This window comes from Schistosoma mansoni, chromosome 1 (assembly GCF_000237925.1).
Source record: "Schistosoma mansoni strain Puerto Rico chromosome 1, complete genome".
NCBI classification, from domain to species: domain Eukaryota; kingdom Metazoa; phylum Platyhelminthes; class Trematoda; order Strigeidida; family Schistosomatidae; genus Schistosoma; species Schistosoma mansoni.
Window position 1 is genome coordinate 24,568,415 of NC_031495.1, and position 22,202 is coordinate 24,590,616.

The 22,202-nt window shown below is 34.2% G+C and overlaps 2 protein-coding genes across 2 annotated transcripts; one reads left to right on the forward strand and one right to left on the reverse strand.

Annotated features, from left to right (window-relative positions):
* Positions 1-8,672: 8,672 nt before the first annotated feature.
* Positions 8,673-19,729, forward strand: Smp_196280 (hypothetical protein; the record flags this gene model as incomplete). The annotated part of the gene is made up of 2 exons (XM_018793772.1): positions 8,673-8,795; positions 19,694-19,729. The coding sequence occupies 2 exons, from the start codon at positions 8,673-8,675 to the stop codon at positions 19,727-19,729; spliced, it is 159 nt and encodes a 52-aa protein (XP_018648251.1).
* Positions 15,452-21,852, reverse strand: Smp_188580 (hypothetical protein; the record flags this gene model as incomplete). The annotated part of the gene is made up of 2 exons (XM_018793773.1): positions 15,452-15,642; positions 21,759-21,852. 2 exons carry the CDS (start codon positions 21,850-21,852, stop codon positions 15,452-15,454), a joined length of 285 nt encoding a protein of 94 aa, XP_018648252.1.
* Between the last annotated feature and the right edge of the window lie 350 nt (positions 21,853-22,202).

The following is a 22,202-nucleotide window of genomic DNA, read 5'->3' on the forward strand; positions in this document are numbered from 1 at the left end:
TATGTTGTGTGACCGGTAGTGGTTCTGTTTTTGGAAGTTTGAGTTTACTCGTAAGATCTCTCTAAAGTATCCTGTTGTCTGTGTTTTGCGAACTGAGATGAAGGTCAGAGTTGTCTTTAAGGTTATTGATCATGAGGGAGTCATCACAAACATCAATCGTTTTCCCAGGCTTTAGAGAATGCCAAGGTTAGAGTACTTTTCGGTGGGTGAATTGTAGTTTGAATTCTCGTGTTTTCTACTGATTGGTCAAATAATCTTAGGAGTAGATTGTACGCCAAGTGTATCAAACGTTTTTTAAAAGACCTGGGCTGTTAGGTATTTTGGAATTTTGATTCTTTTGAAGATACGACTAGTATTCTGATTTTACAACCTGCTACCAGTGGCACCTTCTATATACGAAGCTTTCCCCAACCGAATGAAACCAGGAGTCAGATGCGAAGATGTAGGAAAGATATATTTGATATGTTATCAATATATCGCGAAGCGTTTACTCTAAGCTGGCTAGTGAAACGTAGGAGCAGTGTCCCACGCTGGTTCGAAACGTGATCTGGTACGGATGCATGACCGAAAGCCTTCAGTTAAACAAGTCCACTTAAACAACGTGGTCAGCATCCAATGTCGAACATTTAATGATCTATTGATTTTGGGGATTTATTTACAGCTACAGATCACTCCCCCCTAGTGAGGTAGTGATGCCCCCAAGACGTGACCAGCCATAAGTTTAAACCCAAAGAGTTTGTTGTTGGTAAACACTCTTCTGATAGCTTGCTATGTTCAGCAGCGTCTAGTCGTCTTTCCTTACACTAAGGGACCATGAGGTACAACATAGCAATAAGGAAATAAAGTAAAATGAAAATTTCAGTTCCTTGTGAAACTTTGTCGTCCTTTTCCAGTCGTCCTGGAAAAGAGAAAAAATAGAACGTGTGAGTGCATGTCGAAATACACGTACGTGCGTAAGGATACAAGATGAGCGGGGAACAAAAGAATAAATAAACTGATACACTTGCGACAGCATAAAAGCGATTGGAAAAAATTGATTTTTTTGTTTTTTTTATATGAAAAAAATATATATACTTTCACAATAAAAAAATTGTTTTTTTGAAATAAATATATAAAAATAAGCATATTAAAATAATTCTTTTTTTATAATAAATAATGTAAAGGGAATTCGAGATAGCGTTTGTGTCCTACGTGAAATAGTCGTTTAGATGTTCTGGAAATCTTACTCTTCTTACAGAGCGCGTTGTTTTAGGTTTATTTTTCGATGTTGACGAAGTATCAAGGTGTGTGTGTCGGCTGTCGTGTGGGGTACTACGAGTTTGGGAGCCGTGTCGTTCGAATGTACCGAAGGAAATTCGACGTAGCTAGGGTTTCCTTTCTTTTTCGCTGCTTTTAGGCGATCGATACTGATGCTATCGTTCCTACCATTCTTATCTACTACATAATACTTAGGTTCGCGTTGAAGAACTTTGAAGGGTCCTTCGTATGCTGATTCGAGCGGTTGTCGATGTGAGTCCCGACGAACGAAGATGTGTGTACTATGTAGTAATTCAGGTTGAACGAAAACATCAGTTGATTGAGGTCGAGTGTGAGCAGATTTAACTGAACGCATAGCGTTTGTAAGCCTACTCATGTAAGAGTTTAGATCCATGTTCAACGAAGAAGCTGAGGGATCCACGAATTCTCCTGGGAGTCGGAGTGTCGTTCCGCAAACGAGTTGAGATGCAGTGTATCCAATATCAGCTTTCACTGCATTGCGGATACCTAGCAAGACGAGTGGAAGAGCGTCTGTCCACTGTGAAACGTTTGAAGCTGATAATGAAGCTTTTAGTTGTCGATGAAAACGTTCTACCGAACCGTTTGCCTGTGGGTGGTATGCTGTCGTTCGGAAGCGCGTGATTCCTAATAGTGAGGTCAGACAACGGAAAAGTCCAGATTCGAACTGGCGTCCGCGGTCTGTAGTGATTGTGGAAGGGCAGCCGAAATTTGCTACCCATCGTTCGACGAAAGCGCGGGCCACTGTTTCAGCAGTAATGTCCTTAATCGGTACTGCTTCTGGCCATCGAGCAAAACGGTCTACGCATGTTAAGAGATATGAGTATCCGTTTGAGTCGGGTAAGGGTCCTACCAAATCTAGATGGACGTGGTCGAAACGAGCGTCAGGGGTTTTGAAAGAGCCTAAGGGACATTTGTTGTGTCTTATGACCTTAGATTTCTGACAGCTTACACAGGAGCGTGTCCACTCCCTCACGTCTTTATTCATGCCAGGCCAACAAAAGCGTTCGGCTATAAGTTTGACTGTTGCACGAGCACCTGAGTGAGAAAGATTGTGCAACGTATTGAAGACGTTGCGTCGATAATGTTTTGGTACTATTGGACGATCCCTACCTGTAGATGTGTCGCAAAGTAAGGTTTCCTTACCTGTTCCCATCTGCTTAATACTTAGTTTAAGAGTTGTCGAGGATAACTCATGCTGAAGATCAATGTCTTCTTTTTGAAGCTGAACGAGTTTAGGAGGGTCGATTCCTTGGAAACTGTTCAGGGAACTTATTCGAGACAAAGCGTCTGCGACTACATTGTTTGCTCCAGAAATGTGTTGTATATCTGAAGTAAACTGCGAAATGTGGTCGAGTTGTCGAGACTCTCGTGGTGAGTACTTATCTGAAGATGAACTTAAAGGGAAGGTAAGAGGTTTATGGTCGGTAAAAAAGGTGAATTCTCTTCCTTCGATGGAATGTTGGAAATGCCGTACATCACAATACATAGCTAGTAGTTCCCTATCGAACGTGCTGTACCTAGATTCCGCGTCCAACAACCGTCTCGAGAAAAATCCTGAAGGTTACCAAGAGTCGTTAACGCATTGTTTTAAGACTCCTCCGATTGCTGAGTCGGATGCGTCTACGGCGATACTAATGAGCGCTTGAGTGTCCTGATGCGCAAGCAGGGTTACCTTTGCGATATGTTCCTTAACTGTGGAGAATGCTCTTCGAGCATTGTCGTCTAGACTAATGGATTTTGCATTTCCACGAAGTTGGTCAGTTAACGGTTTCATAAGGGACGCACAATTTGGTGTGAACCGTCTGTAGAAACTTACAAGGCCGTTAAAAGTTCGCAATTGCTTAATCGTGGTCGGTTCTGTGTAATCCAGAATGGCCGCCACTTTGCTTCTGAGGGGTCGGATGCCTTAAGCATCAATGGTGTCTCCTTAGAAGTCTAAAGAGTTTGTTCCGATTTGGCATTCCTGAATGTTGACAGTATTGCCGTGTCTTTGGAGTCGATCGAAAACAATGTCCAGATGCTGGAGATGTGATTCTCTGTCCAGACTTGCTATTAGACAGTCATCAACATACGCATGTACGAAGTTGAGACCTCGGAAGACGTCGTCTATAAACCTTTGGAAGGTTTGAGCCGCATTTCTTAAGCCAAAAGGCATTCGCAAGAATTCGTAAAGACCGAAAGGAGTGATGATGTCGGTTTTAGGAATGTCGTCGGTGTCCATCGGTATTTGGTTATAAGCCTTAACTAAGTCAATTTTTGAAGAGACAGTTGTACCTTTCAAGGTAGCTGTCAAATCGTGAATATAAGGCAATGAGTAACGATCGGGAATGGTTTTAGCATTCAGACGCCGATAATCACCAGTTGGCCGCCAATCGTTGCTGTCCTTTTTAGGGACCATGTGCAATGGGGATGACCATGGACTATTCGATGGTCGAATTATCCCTAAGTCTATCATATGGTCGAATTCGTTTTTGGCTAACCTAAGTTTTTCGGGAGCGAGTCGACGGGCTTTCGAAAATACAGGTGGTCCTGTAGTCGAGATGTGATGTGTAACATTGCTGGTTACACAAGGCAATTTCGATTGCAATTGGTATATCCCGGAGTATTTGTCGAGTAATGATTGGTACAAGTGGTCTATGGTGTGCTTAATCGTGACTGGGGATAACCTGCAACCAGAACAAGGAGTTACGCAAACGGATAACTTAGTGTTTCCGTCTATTAACCTTCGTGAGCGTGTGTCGATGAGTAGATTGTGGTATTGTAACAGGTCTATACCAATGATTGGCATAGAGACATCTGCAACCACGAAAATCCAGTGTATGGGTTTGCGCAAACCCACGTTAAGGTAGACGTACCTTTTACCGTAAGTAGCGATCGGTTTTCCGTTTGCCGCCTGTAAACTTAAAACAAACTCGTGAAGTCTGTCGCTAGAGTTCGCAGGAAAAACGCTAACTTCTGCGCCAGTGTCGACGAGGTAGCGAACTTTCGTGGTCACATCCGTGACGTATAACAGACGGCTATGTTCGCCGGCTACGGTTGCCATTAACGCGTGCCGGCTTGGAAGTTTCCCGAGTACTTTTTCGTGTCAGTGGGGTTGGAGTTCGGATAATCGCAGGGTTTCCTGCAGTTTCCGGAAGACTTACCATACTGGTTATGATACTAGCACCAGTCGGGATTATCTGTCTCTCGTGGTCGAGAGACAGATCGCCTACGTGAAGTGCTTCTTCGCGCGGTTCTTGACCGACTACGGCCATTACGAAATCTAAGATATCGTGTAAGCGTGTGACATAGTTCGGCTATGTCAGTCGGGGTCGATTGAGGTTTTTCTTCGACGAAAAAAACCTCAGCGCTAGTCGATTTCGTTATTTCTAAGATTCGATCGACAGACGCGGCTAGTTCGTCTACGTCGTTGTTTTGGAACGAGACGAGAACTGCCTGCACCTGTTTCGGGAGTTTAGACGAGAAAAGTTGTTTGAATAGGTCATCATCGAACGTTCGTTGACCTATGACTTCTCCCATCCTTAACAACGTGTCCGTAGCGGAACCATGTTGCAGGTCGATATTGTTAAGGAGTTGGTCTAACCGTTATTGATCAATTGGATCTCCGCGTTCTAGAATCGACCGTTTTAGAGTTTCGTAAGGTTCCGGAACATCACTAGCAAACATACTAGGTGTTACGTACCTATTGAACTCGCGCGGTAACGCCTTGACTACCGCAAGGAATCGTGAGCGTGAGTCCGTGATTCCATGCCCGCAAAAGTCAGCTTCTGCGTAGCAGAACCAGGACTCGATATTATCAGGCCAGAAGGGAGTTAATTGAATCGATGGCGGGGGGATAGCCCTTAGCTTAAATACTTGGGGTGTCTGTCCGGTCATTGTGAAAAATTAAGTATTATGCTGAACGAAAAATAAATAATTAAAGTATATATGCAAACTCGAGAAAAAAAAATCACAATATACAAAAGTCAAATTAAGCAACACAATGATTAGTGAAATCCCAAAAAGAAACAGACTCACAGTTTAATGGCTTAGTGTGCCAGATCACGTCGGTCTCACCACTGAAGATACGATTAGTATTCTGATTTTACAACCTGCTACCAGTGGCACCTTCTATATACGAAGCTTTCCCCAACCGAATGAAACCAGGAGTCAGATGCGAAGATGTAGGAAAGATATATTTGATATGTTATCAATATATCGCGAAGCGTTTACTCTAAGCTGGTTAGTGAAACGTAGGAGCAGTGTCCCACGCTGGTTCGAAACGTGATCTGGTACGGATGCATGACCGAAAGCCTTCAGTTAAACAAGTCCACTTAAACAACGTGGTCAGCATCCAATGTCGAACATTTAATGATCTATTGATTTTGGGGATTTATTTACAGCTACACTTTTAAACTCTATTGACTGGAGTCCAGCTGGCCATAGTACAGTTTCTAGAGGTTACAGTTGCACTTACGGAGGCCTTGCCGGAAGATGCAAGTTTTCTGAGCGAGTCTAGCACTGTCGATTTTATAGAGATGCTAATTTTCAACGTATCCTTACTGGTGTTAGTTCCTAATTCATCAATACTTATGTTGTAGAAGGTTCTCTTCCCTACATTACAGTGCTTCTTTGTTTCCCTATCTGTCTCGGTACTGCTTTTTTAGGGTTTCTGACAATTTGTTGGCAAACCTTTCAGAAGACTGATGATGTTGCTCAGAATACCTTTAGTATTCATATTGCATGTGACTGATACGCGCATGCAATCTTTTTTAGTAAGTCTGTCTCAAGTAGTTGTTGTAAGGTCTATGCATTATTCGTGAAACTACCCTTTGCATTTATAACACCACATGCCAGAGTTAAAGGCAAAACAGCAGCCAGGTGGCTTACATGTGTTGTTATTAATAATGAAGAAAGTTAATTTGTAAACGAAATTAGAAAAGATGCTTTTGACCACGAAAAAAGAACTAATATTGTTGGGGTGATCCAGAACATGTCTCACAATAGACAAGAAAGGCTCATCTTAACCAATCAGCGTTTGACTAGAAGTTTTGCCAGAAACATCAGGAAAACGAAAAGTCACATATAGATTTTCTGATTGACCAATAGCTACACTGCTACTATGTTTAGTAGAACTACAGAATTTTCAGGAAAATTCAAGGACTTCTAAAATACTATAAAACCCCTATATTTTCTGCACATAAATAAACCTTTGGAGTAAAGTGGTTCTCGCATATTTTGCGCCTTTTCTCTCGTGTTCAAATCGCTGTGTAGATTTACCTTGGGGGGTTACGAGACTAGCGTAGGATCTGAGTAACGCGTTCATTTAGCAAGACTTATCAAATATATTCTAAACGGATAGAAGAATGGGTATATAAATACTTGAAATATGATAAAACTTTCCTCCTAACGTGAAAACCTGTAAGAATTAGAAAGTAAGTCAATGCAATTAATTCGCATTAAACTTAAAAAGCAAATTAATCTACTAAACTTTAAGCTCAGGATAGATTCTTCGGATCAAAAATGGTATTTTGTTGAGTATGGACACAACAGAAGTTTGTGAAACGCAAATCACGTTAAAATAATGCTTTTCGTTCGTAGACCAGTTTAAAAATGTACGTTGGTTATTCAATTCTTTTAAAACAATGATTATAATTATGTGGCATTCATCATATGAGGACCATGTTTTATCCAAAAAATGAATTGAAGTCACATGGTTTAAAGTATATCCCTCTTCATACTTCACATAATGTGCTTATGCTTCCGAGCAATCTCCGATTTGTTACTTACCATATATGTACAAATTGGCTGTTCTCTCTGGATCGTTGCCTAATTATTATGATACTGGTGGCAGTTATTCTAAGCTTGAAATTTGTTATTTGAGCAACTGGGTATTAATTGTGCAGAAAATAAATGCACCTCTTAGGTTATATAATAGATTAGTCTAGTCTGCCGATCTTACTGTTTTTAACTTTCCAATTTTTGGAATAAAAAAGTAAGTGATGATAGTACTGAGGTACTACAATGAACGTTTTGTGACCCTCAATTAGACTTTTACACAAGCTGTTTAGTTCTAAAAACCCAGTGAAGCACACCATGTTTTGCTTTAATCCTAATAGGTAGACGCCCTTGACTCATCAATTTTTGTGATTTTCTTTCAAGTTAAGGAAGTATTTCACGTCCGAGTTTCTATTATTTTCCTAAGTTTATTCTTTGATGTTTCTGCAGGATATCAATTATATACAGTTTCCGAAAATTTACAGCCACGAACTTCCAGTTCCATAGTATTTCAAGGGTTGCTCCTTATTGGGTTAACTTCATTGATTCCAGTTACATTTCAATGGTCTTCTAGTATGAGAGCTTTTTTGAATACGGAGAAAACGTTTCTATATATTCCAATAATTTATCCACATATTCCGTTAAAATTTTGGCGCCGGATAAAGTTATTATGATCAAGTTTGCCAAGATTTCTTGTTTTACTTAGTGTCTTCTTGTCAATGGTTTGTAGTTGACTGTGTTTATTTTGTTTCCTACCCTCTAATTTGGATGAGTTTTGAATTGATGCTGCTTGGAATGATTGAATTGAATCACTGCATAACGTTAACATAATCCTCATAAAATGCTAAAACTATACTCTCCTTAATGAGCAGTATCTTTTCATATTCAGTAATAGTTAATTAGACGGTATCGAATAAATTGAAAACTTCTTATCCAACGTAAAGCCAAAAGCAAAACACTTATGCAAAAGCTGCTAAAATGTTGAACAATTTTTAGATATTGTCATGTCTGTGCATAAAGCTCTTGATGTGAATGGAGACGAGTAGGAGAATTTGATCACTATAATTAGCATAACCCTAACGTTAATAGTTCACGACTAAACGAATCCCGACAGGAATCAAATATATTTGTCGAACAACAACACCAAGCAGGATAAACAATATGTAACGTCAAAGATATCCATAAAATAGATAGTCCTGCAAGTCTTCGACAATGATACTGAACTTATTAGTTTTAGTGAACACACCCTAGCCGGTGGAGCTCGGTCAATCATCTGCTCCAGATCACCTTCGCGTGCTACACGTCTCTCGCAACAACTAGTCGTCTTAGCTCATATATTACACAACTTATCGACTATCTTCCAAATATATCTTCGAACTTCTTCATTTCTGACATCTGATTTGGCTGCGTTTGGAATCGTCGGTGTCAGAGGTGTTACGAACAAAATAGTTTTCAAGGCTTGAATACACGTAATATCTTTGGCTCCAAAAACAGTGTTATATCTATAATTAGATGGGTAACGTTTGAAACACAATGCAGCAAAGTTTACGTTACATATAGAAATTGTGTTTGTTGCTTACTCTGCACGAGTACTCACATCGATCGTTGCAAATTAATATCTTTGTCAACGAAGAGCAATGGCTGCTATATCAACGGAATCAAGTGCAGACAAACATTTAAATCCGTTGATAGTACAAACAAAGGATGAACGTCAACAATGTTTATCTATATTCCACTGTTATGTGGACAGTGTATCATCAGTAATGTTGTCCGTATAATTAGTTTTTTACGAAACAGCAAGTGTTCCCTTTCAAAGACCTACTTCAATTTCCACTCTAAGTTCATTATCATATGTGGTTTAAGTTTAGTGACTGATAAGGAGTTAATGTGATGTTTTGAAGTATTTGAATTATAGTATAAACTAGTAATCCCAGCAATAACGCAATTTAATCAAGAAGTATTGCATGAGCACGAACGAATGTACTGTATTTGGAATTCAAAATCAAAACAGTCATCAATACAAAGGAGTCGTTGGTTCATTCAAACATCACATCCGCTACAGATTAAATTGGTGTAAGTGTCTGTAATCGATTGTACGTCTTCTTACGTCTGTCCGACAGCGTATTGGATGTAGTCTCTGTATTATCTAGAATGCACTTGTTAGTATTAGAATTAACAACCGAAACCGGAAAAAACTCACCAGATTCCTGGAATTGCATACAATCATCATGTCGGTTTGGTAACAAAACCACTGATATTTAGAATTTGCATCATAGACTTTCCAACGCTATACCCCCTCACGAAACTATTTTGAATCTTCATATCCCCAAGTTATGGATAATGTGGGTTCATTTAAAACATTTTTCATATATTGAACATCGTATTCATTAGAAGTGACTTCATGATAAGTATGAACAACAGATGATATGAAGTTATCCAAACTGTAATGAAAATGAAGCTCACTTAGTACTTATGCTTCGCATTGAATAAGTTTCCCTTAAGAAGCAAATGCATTATGAGGATAAATAATATATGATATGACATCAAGATTTGATTTTTTTGAAATATTTTCATCAAATTTATTGAGAGTTTCATTAGAGAATAATGGATCATTAGAAAAATCAGCATCTACCAAAACGGAATCTGGTTTTTGATCATAATTTGACTCATTCAATATATTACTCTCACAGTTGTAAGAAGTTTCATCAAAAATATGTGAATAATTATAACAAACTATATCTTGTACAATAACACGAGAAATCTGATAAGAAGTTGGTTGGTTGGAAACTTTCGTCTCACAGTGATTCTGGGTTTCGTTCAACTCTGGACTGCTATGTGACATGTTGGTGAAACCATGGTTCATTTAGTGATTTAATTTATAAATGAAAAAATATTAACGCAATTTCTACCAATTTCTTCTTATCAAAGAAGTGATAACAACTAAATGATACTCCTAATGTAACAAAATAAAACTTCGGAAAAAAATAACTAAAACGTCTGTTTAAAAGCGTATCATATACCTATTTTAATTCTAAATACTGTTCTTATAAAAAGAAAACAAACAGTTATCTAAAGAAAGACCAGTTAAATGAGAAAATGCAAATTATTGAATAGCCATGGTCTTAACCATTAAATTAAAAGTTTCTAATCATAATGAAAATAATGTTTCATTTCCGCTTAAAATGAAAATAAGTCAACAAGGTAACTATAAAATGTTCCTTTTTCTGATGATAAGAAAGTGAGAATGAAATTCAATGATTAATTTTCATCACAAACTGACATTAATTAAAGAATTATTGAAGGTTAAGAGAGAATAGAACAGCTGTTTCTTTTTATTTTGATGTTCATCACAAGTACTCACCGGGACACGTCAGATATTAGACGTGGTTTGCAATGCAATGGTTTGTATTTTTAACTTTAATCAACTTGTGATTATTTCAAATTACAAAAAGTCAATATCTGTGCACAATCTTGACGATGTTCTAGATCATCCTCATTAACTTGGAATCTGAGTTCAAATGTTATATTATTTATTAAGTTTGTTAGTTTTCAGTTATCGATATTTTTAAGTTTAATGATTAAAACGTACCTCGGTATTGTTCCTTAGTTAATTTTCATACACTCATAAGATATAGTTAGAATAAATAATTAATTGACTGTAACTGAAATCAGAAAATTGTACAACTTGTAAAATCGTCTAGATGGAGAATACAACGTATTTGTGTATAAAGGACTTTGATGAATACTATATAATTGTCTTGTCTGCGCCTCATTCAACTGCCAAGAACTAGCTCAGAAAATGTGTGTATTTACCTAAACTTTTTTATTGTAAATATATTATATGTCAGTTATTTAATTACTACCAAAGTATGCATCCATTTTGACAATAGTATAATCAAATTACCTTAACCAGCAATTGATTCTCTTTGTAAACTAATTATTACTTTTCTTTTGACTTAAACATTCCCCATTGTATGCCTTTTTATGTCATTACTACCGATCAAACAATCAGTATCAATAAACGATAATTTAGTTTCTTTTTTTCAAGTGAACATATTATTCCTGACCTAATAAATATGATCAAATATACTTAACAGTTAGTTTAATAATAATAAATAACAATAACAATAATAAAAGATTTTGTTATTAATAATAAAATGTAAACAACTCAAGTTTGTTTGTTTATTTATTTGTTTACAATAAGATATAGATTTGATTATTTTACTCAAATATTTTTGAGAATAAATTCTCGAAGAAACGTTGAACTGATATGAACTTTCGTCTAAATTAGAGAGAATAGTTTCTCGGTATTTGAGCGCCGAGTTGATGTAAGACATTAAATAGGAATAATATATTTGTAAAATCTTAGCGAATGAATTTAAAGTAAATCCAACGTTTCGCCTGGCAATTTGGTTCAAGCTTTTTCAAGGAAATATAACGAAACATCAAACATAAATAGGTACATGGTTTTCCGGTTCATTGTATACTGAATAGGTCATCCAATCAGCGTTAAAAACGTTTAAACTAGGTATATATATATATATATATATATATATCATATCATATCACAAATCTCTTACACACTAATACATATACCTAGTTTAGACATTTTTAACGTTGATTGGATGATCTATTCAGTGTACAATGAACCGGAGAACCATGTACCTTTTTATATTGGATATTTTGATGTTTGGATATAATTTTTGAAAAAAAGTTGGAGCCAGATTTTCAGGGGAAAAATTTGGAGTTATTTTAAAATTTTTTTTGTAGGTTTTTTTCAAAAATTTTATTTTTTTTCTTTGATACGTGAGTTTCTTTTACAAGTTATTTGATGTTATTAAGTATTAAAAAAAAGAACAGTTCTCTTATAAATACTTATTTTTCTTCAGTAATATATTTTTTATTGAAACAATAATGGTCAAGGCTTTCTCATGATAAAAGTAAATAAATTTTGTATGATGACTAAAAATATTATTTCTTGATACATTTCATAATGAACTAATCTATCGTCGTTGACTGAGATATTCATGACTGTAGTCTGTTCTTGCTCGATTAAAATCTTATCCGCAAAGCATATTTGTGAATATGATGGGTCTTTTCTTCTCAGCTAAACAGATTCTATTTTCAGTTATCTGTGTAGGGGATATTATACTTCTCTAATATTCAGTAACAAGTTACAATTTGACGAAATATGAAATGGGAGTCATCAAAGATTTTCGTTCGAGGGTAAACAGAGACTGGTGCTAGAATAGCAGTTCATATAGTTAATTTATTTCTTTGTTTTGTGAACAAAACTAAGAAAACCCTCAGAAAAAATCGAGTTATTCGAATTTTGACATACGTGATGGGCAACTTTTGTTGTCGAACCTGGCTATTATAAGTTGTTGCTGATGTCTTTGTTAAATAATCTATTTTGATTATCTTCCCTTCTAACCTAATTCATGATTCTACATTTGTCCATGATCTTCTTTATTGGTTGATAAATTTTATAGATTTTGGAGCTTTGATGATTGCTGACTGATTCTTTTCCCAAGCTTAGAAGACTTTTCTGGTTGTCTTTGTATTAACTCTATCCAAGATTCCGACATTTTCTCAGTCGTACGAGTGTCCACATGTATTGCTATAAGCCAAGATACATCATGATTTTTTACAGCCAGTTGGTTTTCATAAAAATGAAAATGACGACATTCTTCAAGTTGTCCGGTATAGTGTTTTTGGCAGTTGGACAAGTTTATTTTGTTGATAATGTTTGACTTTTCTTCTTTTGTAATTTCACTTTTCATTTATCATAAGGTTGATTGAAGTGATTTTGCTATCTGGGTCTATCACCCACATAGCGTTGTCAAACAGTAGAAATTAAAATCAACAACAAAAACGTAGTCAAATGTAGAAACCGATGAATGGATTATCCTATTACATATACAGTAAATACCAGAGATTACAACAAGGATACTGAAGCCACATAAATCAGCTTAGTTACTATAAATATACCGGAGAATAGTTTTATAACCTGCTTAATTTCACTCTCTACTTTAGAAACCTTTCGACCTGTTTTTTGAATAATGTGTATGTAATAAGACATCAATTCTAGTCAGAGATAATAGGGCAACAATAACGGCAAAAATAACAAGCACTTATTTAGCATACGAACTGTTTGAAACATAGACTTTTAACGACAAATGTTACTGTAATCACATTTGGTTTTCTCCTCAATTTTTTTGTCGGCCTGATAAACAGTTCCCAGCGATATAAAAACTTGGAGATCTGTTATCGAATTATCTAGAAATAAGTTTCCGTCTACGTTTTCTCTAGCAAGAGGACGGCTTTGTTGGACCACTAAACATTGTGTCAGGTTAATGTCATATATAATTGAAAAAACTGATTTTACCCTATTTAAGTATGATTCAGGAAATTTGAAGCTTCATACTGTAAATTTCAATGTGATTTTATGGTTCTTAATAACTGGTGTTCGAAGATTTATCTGTACTAACGCGTGGTCGAAGAAGTTCAGTTTATTAATTACTAACCTAATCCATATACGTTATAAATAAAACAGCAGTTCGCTTTATGGTAATTCAAGTCTGTATAAAACGAGCACAGATAATTTCTTTTAAGTGCATTTAGCATTTAATGAGACCAACGAATGAGTTATAGTACGGTTAGAGAGAAAAACCTAATGATTAAAACTTGATTATTCTATAGGATGGCTAATTCGCAGCATATTATATGGTAAATATGTTTTATATACAAGTTCATTTTTATGTACCTTACTATGCGTTAGAGTACGCCGGGAAATAGAAGCAGATATGAAAGGGATGAATAACAACTGGAAAGAACTGGAAAGGATTGCCTAGGACAGAGTTGGATGGAGAATGCTGGTGGGCGGCCTATGCTCCTCGACGAGGGGTAACAGGCGTAAGTAAGTAATGTGTTAGGGTAAGTTGCAGAACAGATACACCGAGTAGTTTGCAACATGTTATTATATTTGAATTTCACAACATTTTGACCAGTCGCTATACAGAAGTATGGTTCATTGTAGTAATCCTACTTGGATAACAGTAATTAAACGTTAGATGTACTAAATAACATTCACCAAGGTCAATAGCTTCTTGACATTCACGATTTCTCATAGTTTCAATGCTAGGCTTCATATTACCATTCTTTACATTTGTGTGGTGCTTTTGTAAACTTAGTACCTATTTTTTCAACCATTTTTGATACCATACAATTCATTTATTTGTGTTTAAGTATTTTTTGACTTTTCAAAACATTTTTCATTCCCACATACTAAAATTTGATCAGGATAAGATTCAAGATAACTATTTCGTTACAAATAAAAGTATTATCAACTGTTGTTGCAATCTCATTTAGTCTAACCATGCCCAAAATGACAACTAACTACAGCTGGTGTTCAATAGTATATGATTTGGCGTTGCTCAACCTGTATTTTTAATCTTTCAGGGCTACACATGAATAATCTACAGATAAGACATGTTTCTTATTAATTTCTATCAAGAATATTAGATACGTTGAATAAAGGTAGAAAGTAAATTAATTCGAAGCTGAATTCTATTTAGAATTCAATCTTTTGATATTAATAACTTGCCGACTTGGAAAAAGAGAGAAAGTAGATGATTATTGAATGTCCACGTTGTACAATAAAGAACACAAAATTGTTGTCATTAGTTTGTGTACTAGGGTTTATAAAATCATCAATTTTTAAAAACAAAACTAGGTGAAGAGTTTTGTTAAAATCCATAACTTCCAATGAATCGTGATTTTGAGGTAAAGAAATGAAGAAAATTTCCTGTTTTTAGTCACGTTCAAATATGTATATCAATATATCTGATTAAATTATATATAATAAAACAGTCTCAGCATTATTAACGATGGCATTGCTAGTTTGAAGTGACTCTTGAAACAGTAAACAAAGTGTTTATTTATTTTTTTCTATCTGAAGATTTAAATTACTGGATCTGAGAGATTCATAAAGGCGAAATCGTTTCACTAGCAAACAGCAAGCTTGATTTCTTATAAACTAGGAAGTTTTTCTGATTTCTCTTTGGAACCTAAGATTTATTTCAAATATTTTCTAACGATGAATAGTTTCGATATCAATCTATAAAGTTCATCCATTACTATTTGCCGGAATGAAAGTCAATAATCATTTACTTTGCAGTTATTAGTTTCGTATGCTTATTTTATGACACTGTAACTGCCAGACCCAATGGAGACAAAAATAAAATGTACAAGCCACATGTATATGGTGTTCGGTAGTATTTTTTTATTAGGAAAGTATAAGTCACAAAGTAGTTCAGAAAGTGAAGTATTGACAGAGATTTTGTCTTGTCTTTTTAATAAAACTCTTTTCTTTCTTTAATAGAAAAAAGAAACAAAAACTCATTAATTATTAGATTTATTGTCTTTCTTTTAAGAGATCATATAAAGAGTAGGGTTTATGTCGTGGTAATGCTGGAATACCATCGTAACGCATGACATCGTCAGCTCCTCTTTTTCCAAATCTAATATAGCGTTTGTTCGGAGTTCTTTCCTGGTTGATGTAGTCACTGTATTCATAGAGTGGATCATAGAAAGGTTTATGAGGATCTGTAAAGGTAATTAAAAACAATATTGAAAACGAAATTTTGTTAAACAGTTCTATATTTACAGTATTACAAAATAAGATATTAAATTTTGTTATGAGAAAAAAGGATATTTGCAACGATCAATGAAGGCTTAATGTAACTTACTATTCATGTTTAGTAATAAATATATTGTTTTTTGTATCTCACTGAGTAGGAAAATTGTATTTTTGACGTTTCATGGCTTAATGTAAGTCACTTCTTCAGAGAAAATAACTAACTAACAATAAATTAACACAAGTTTATTTCCGCATGCGGGATTGTGGACGTGCACTTCTGATGAGCCCCGTACTGGGACGAAACGACCGTCCAGGTTTTCAATGGTGGTCTAAGATCAATCGATTCATGATCTAAATCAAAAAACTTAACAGTCTTCATAATCTCATTTTGAAAATGTATTTATTATTTACTCTCTATCCAGATTCTCAACTTATTCAAAACTGTCAAGTTCAACCTAGGTATTGATATCTATATTCTCGATTAGGTACGAAGTCAGATCTATGCGTAAATTTGAGTAAATATAATTAGCATAATGATTGCGACCAGTTAATGATAATCTGGTAGGTAGTCTCACAAAAAATGTATTTCAAATAAAAGCTAGTAGTGGAGCATAAAAGTCAGAATCACTAATGGCTTTGCGACCAATATTTCTTTATTATGAAAATTGTGAGTGATCTGGTTTGCTAAGAAACGCAAAATATACTGAAATGTCATTCTATTAAAAATAAGCAAACATTCATTCCCTTAACATTCTTTGTGTGACAATACACAAAGATGACCATTGTGAATCAAACTTGGTTTTGGCTCAACAGTCACAGACTAAGATTAAACGTTATTAAACAATGGTTTTCTATTTATGAAAGCAACTATTGAACCTCTCTTCAAAACAGACCATCTACAGAATGTACGTCTCTAAATCAGATCAAATCTCTTAGACTAACTTGTTCAACAAATACTAAAAGTAAAGTGTTTACTGGTAAATCAGACATGACTAGGTTGACTATTTAGGCAAAATATAAAAATTAATTTATAAATTACTTGGATATAATTAATTTTTATAAATGTTGCGGTTAATAATATATAAGATCCATAATATAAGTAGACGATTTATCAACATCTCATATATCGTAAAAGAAACATTGTACACATATCTATACACTTGTCATATATATATATATATATATATATATATTATCTTCATAGTTGAAATCATAAGTCAATTGAAGCTAGACAACCATGGAAAACCTGGAAGCACTGGACGGCCGTTTCGTCCTATTATGGGACTCCTCAGCAGTGCGCATCCACAATACCGCACTCGCGAGATTCGAATCCAGGACCTACCAGCTTCTCGCCGGAGCACTTAACCGATAGACTACTGGGCCGGCATTCAACGGTGTTAATGTCTAACTTCAACCAATCCACGATATATCTTATACAAATATATCTTATGCAATGTATATCTTATAAAAATAAAAATAATTAAACTAACAAGGTTATTTATATTTTGTTGCTGTACCCGCAGTTAATAAGAATCTTTTATACAAAACAGTCAAGTTTAGAAAGAAATACTCAGTTTTCTTTAGTTTTTTTGTTGTTGTTCGTTCTCATCTTATTCTTTTGACCCTATACAACTAGGTGAATTAATAATGAATAAAGGGATCTGTAATGATTATCATATATCTGTTTACAATCTCACTAATTATTTATTATAACTAAGATAATACTATGTATTGTTAATGATTATGGTTATGATTGTTATGAATAATAATGTATAACTATTATTATTAAAAAGGTAGATTTACATGGTTACATATGAATTTCATAATTTATTTGTTTAAAAAATAAGGTTGATAATTGATCAATGAAAGTGATTGTTTGAATGAATTCATGTTTTTTTTGTTTTGTTTGACAAAGTGATATTTTTTACTTCTCCAAAGAAATTAGATCATTTTAATAGGGAATGTTTCTATTGATTACCTTTAACCATAGGATATAAGAAATGTATTCCGCATCATTCGATCGCAAAAAAAAATCGTTAATTATTATTTTGTGAAACAATTGAAAGTTTCATAAAAACACTTAAATGATGAAGGGTAAAGTGATATCAAGAGTTTAGTTTATTTTAAATTAATATCACTGGATATAAGTGAGTTATATAATAAATTTGAATTTCAGTATTGGAAAACGTGACTAGTACCTAAAAAGTTTAGAAACTAATTAATAATGAACTATTATATAGTTGAGATCATGAGTCAATTGAAGCTAGACCACCAAGGAAAACCTGGAAGCACAGGACGGCCATTTCGTCCTATTATGGGACTCCTCAGTAGTGCGCATCCGCGATCCCGCCTCTCGAGATTCGAACCCAGGACCTACCAGTCTCGCGCCAAAGCACTTATCCGATAGACCACTGAGCCGGCATCCAGTGGTGTTAATGTCTAACTTCAACCAATCCACGAAATTGAGCAACCATCCACCGCTGTCTTCAGTGAGCTACTATCTCCCAACAGACCTAATTGAACTCCACTGGTTACCGCTTCTCACTAGAACTCGCGGAAATACCTCATGGAGCCAGGTTTTTCATGGTGGTCTAGCTTCAATTGACTCATGATTTCAATAATATAAAAAAATCACTAAAATCTCCACAAACCCCCCTTCTGATAATAAACTCTTAACTTAGAAAAAATACGATTACGATTGACATAGGACTATTTACAGTCCACACAACGACTTAGTTAATTAACACTTATAAAGAATCATCAGAATCAAATACATTGAATTTAAGATTCTTAGCATTGATATTGACTGAATGACGATTTAAAATAAGGGTAATTAAAAAGATAGCATGTTTTATTTTTCTTCTTTCAATATTATATATTTGGCTTAGTTGAATTGAGGATTTAAACTTTTGCATATACAAATAGATAATGGAATTTGTTTATGGTAAATATTTAGAAAACAAAAATGTATCCTGAATTATGTAACGAATTTGTTTTACTGTTTGTTTAAGTTAGTGAATTTACAAAACTTCTAGAATTAAGGAATCTGCCTCAAAATGTATTTAGTTTTTCTTTATAAAGACGAATGTGTATTCATTGGATTGAAGTAAGTTTTTCAAGCTGCCATCAGTTTCAATAGATATATCACTATCATATAAACAATATTGAATTAGAAAATATTTTTTTTTGTTAGTTAATGAAGTTTGTTCTAGAAGAATTCCCATTGTAAATTTTACAAACAAATCTATGTATAAATCCACTTAGTATTGTTTGTTTGAATCTTCCCATTGATGTTTAGGACTGCAACTGGTCAATCTCTTACTGGCATATGTGCATGCTGTGTGCATTGCCTCGATATAGGTACATCCAGCAGACGAGTCCCAAATAAGACGAAACGCACTTGCCACTATCCATTTTTGCTTACAAATCTATGTTTATTGCAGATAAATATATCTACTCTCCTTTATTATGAATATATCACTAGAAATATTTTTTCATATATTTGTATCAAAAACCTTTATTATTATATTTCTAAAGATTAATAACATTAAGGTTCATGTTTATACATCTATGAAATCAGAAAGAAGCGCTGGAAGTGGATAGGACATACATTGAGAAAATCCCCCAAATGCGTCACAAGGCAAGCCCTCACATGGAATTCTGAAGGCCAAAGGAAAAGAGGAAGACCAAAGAACACATTACGCCGAGAAATGGAGACAGACATGAGAAGAATGAACAAAAATTGGATAGAACTAGAAAGGAAGGCTCAGGACAAAGTGGGTTGGAGAATGCTCGTCAGCGGTATATGCTCCATTAGGAGTAATAGGCGTAAACTAAACTAAACTAATATCCATCTGTACAATAAAATTAATCAGACTTAAAGTGGAAAAAATCATTTTACTGCTAATTACATTAACGTAAATTTTGTAAATCTTTTAAATTTGATAAATAATGTATCTATGTGTTTATTAATTTTGTCTATATTACTATTTAAACGAGTAGTTTGCTAAAATATAGATTTCCTTCTACAAAAGATATATGCTCAGTTTTTGAGTGGATCAATGAAAAAAATTATTTTACTCCCTGCATCATCACTACGGAAACAATAAATAGATTTACGCTCACTGAAAAGTGATAGAGTATTGTGTTATCAGTCTCCCTAAATTTATACAAAAAATTTACATTAATTTGTAACTAACGTAAAACACTGATAATCATTGAACTCTGTCAAATAGGCAAATTATTGAGTAAAATACAATAATATCCGACTAAGGCAGTACACCTTCGTTTAAATCGAAGATATACTGATTACATCATTTTTTTAAAAAACGTTATTACTCATCATTTCTTGATCAGTGTTATTATGAATTTTGACAAAACTCAAAATTTTTCGTCGTTTCATGAAACTTTAAAGCTAGTATAATCATTAAGCACCAAAGGCGATATCGAGACCAAGATAAGGGAAATTTTGTTGTTAAAAATACTGATATAGCATAAAGATATTTAGTCAGTAAAACTTTAAAGCTAAAAACTTTCGAGGTGTTACAAACGCAAATGAACAAATATAATTAAAAAAGTAAGTTGAAAACCTTCACTTATAACACTAATTGCTAAAAATCTGCTGAACGAAAGGTTGGAGGAGAATCCAGAAATTATGGCTAAAGCTGATGACTAGCCAAATCAAACAAACCAAGACGAAATTTGCAAAACAGTATCAGTTACATAGATTTAGAACTTTAATAGCTCAATCATTATGAATAAATCTCATGATGTTTAAGTCATTCATGAGAAATAAAATGTTCCCAATCATATGAAGCTGAATACAACAGAAAGTTAAATTTTAAGATAATGAGAATAACTTATGGAATAATTGGGACCCATCAGTTACAAAAGGGACAGAGGTGTGTGACAAAAAAATAAATAAACAAGGACTGCAAAATGCAATATATATATATATATATATATATATATATATATATATATATATATATATATGGGAATCTACATACAACGATTAGAAAGCATGGGAAATCCAGTAGTGTGGTGGTGTGTGCTACTAATGTCGACAGATATAAGTAGTATGGGTCACCAATCGAAAGTGCAATGTCTGGAGGCAGAAAACTGAAAAAATCGAAGAGAAGAGAACGAGAACAGTGAGTGATTGGTATGGAAATGAAGGAAAAACAAAGTCTAAGGTAATTCTGTAATGTTGTATTAACATATATTTGGTTGTCTCCACTGGTGTTCTCCTGTCCACTTTTGTGTTATTTATGTTCATCATGTTGTAATCGAACAGTTACTTTAATATTCATTCGGTAAAAAATAGAACAAGGTAAAAAATAATAATAAAGTTTTCTATAGAACAGGGGTTATAAAAGATATGCTACATATTGAAATAAGCTATTGATTACTTATTATCACATTCATGTGTCATGAAATCTATATATTTTATTCAATGATCATTTTAACTTAAGTCATATATCAATATGGCTAACAATGACATGACGTTGGTTTATTCAGACCTGTTTTTTGACTGATAGCACCTAATATTCTTGTTGTTCCGTCGTACTATTTAAACTTGAATTAATGTTAACTTGGTTATTTATTCTCTGAAGAAGCGACTTACACTAAGTCAGAAAACGTCAGAAAATCTAAATTTCCTACTCATTGGGATATTACAAATATATTATTTATTTGTGGCTAACAACTGTTTTCGAAATTCTAATTGGTAGGTTGTGTTGTGTTCAAAATACAATTCATCCAGAAAGACTATTATTACTACTTTCGAAATTTAATACAACGGTTTCCAGTAACTATAAATGACCATACAAAGTGTTATTTAGATTCAGTTTGCATTACTAGGACGACAGATTTTATTTAGTCAAAGCATTCGCCATACTTTGCGATAAAAAATCACAGAATATGCATAGAACCGATCAAAGAAGCCCGATTCAATTTCTAGTTATTTCACGCATTAATTTCTGTATGAACCACCATAGTTAGAAACATGTGAAAAATATTCAAATTTATCAAAATGCATGCAAAAATCAATTTAACTGATATAAGTGAATGAATAACTTGCTTTGTTCTTCAGATAAACTATATACGTCAACCACGAATAAGACCAAAATGGTTAACAACAGTATAGTGAAGAATTCGACCAATTGTGTTTTCATTTTTATTTGCGTACTTTATCTACAAAAATATTAAAAAAATAAACACATATAATAGTTAAATATCATTTCATTCAAAAACTTGTCATGAATTGGTTTCTTTGAACTTCATGTCAAATATACATCTGATATAAGTAGTTTAATTAGTCTCCATAATCTTCAAAAGATTGTTCTCTTTTAAAAGTTATTTCTAATAAGTAAGTGTTTTGTATAGTTTGCTTTTTAATTAAGATACCGGAAAGCTTTTCAGTACACTATACTAATTAAAATTGGAAATAATAATACTCATGGTTAAAAAAACACTCAATGTTTCTTTAATAATTCAAACTTCCTTTGAAGCATTGGATGAAAGT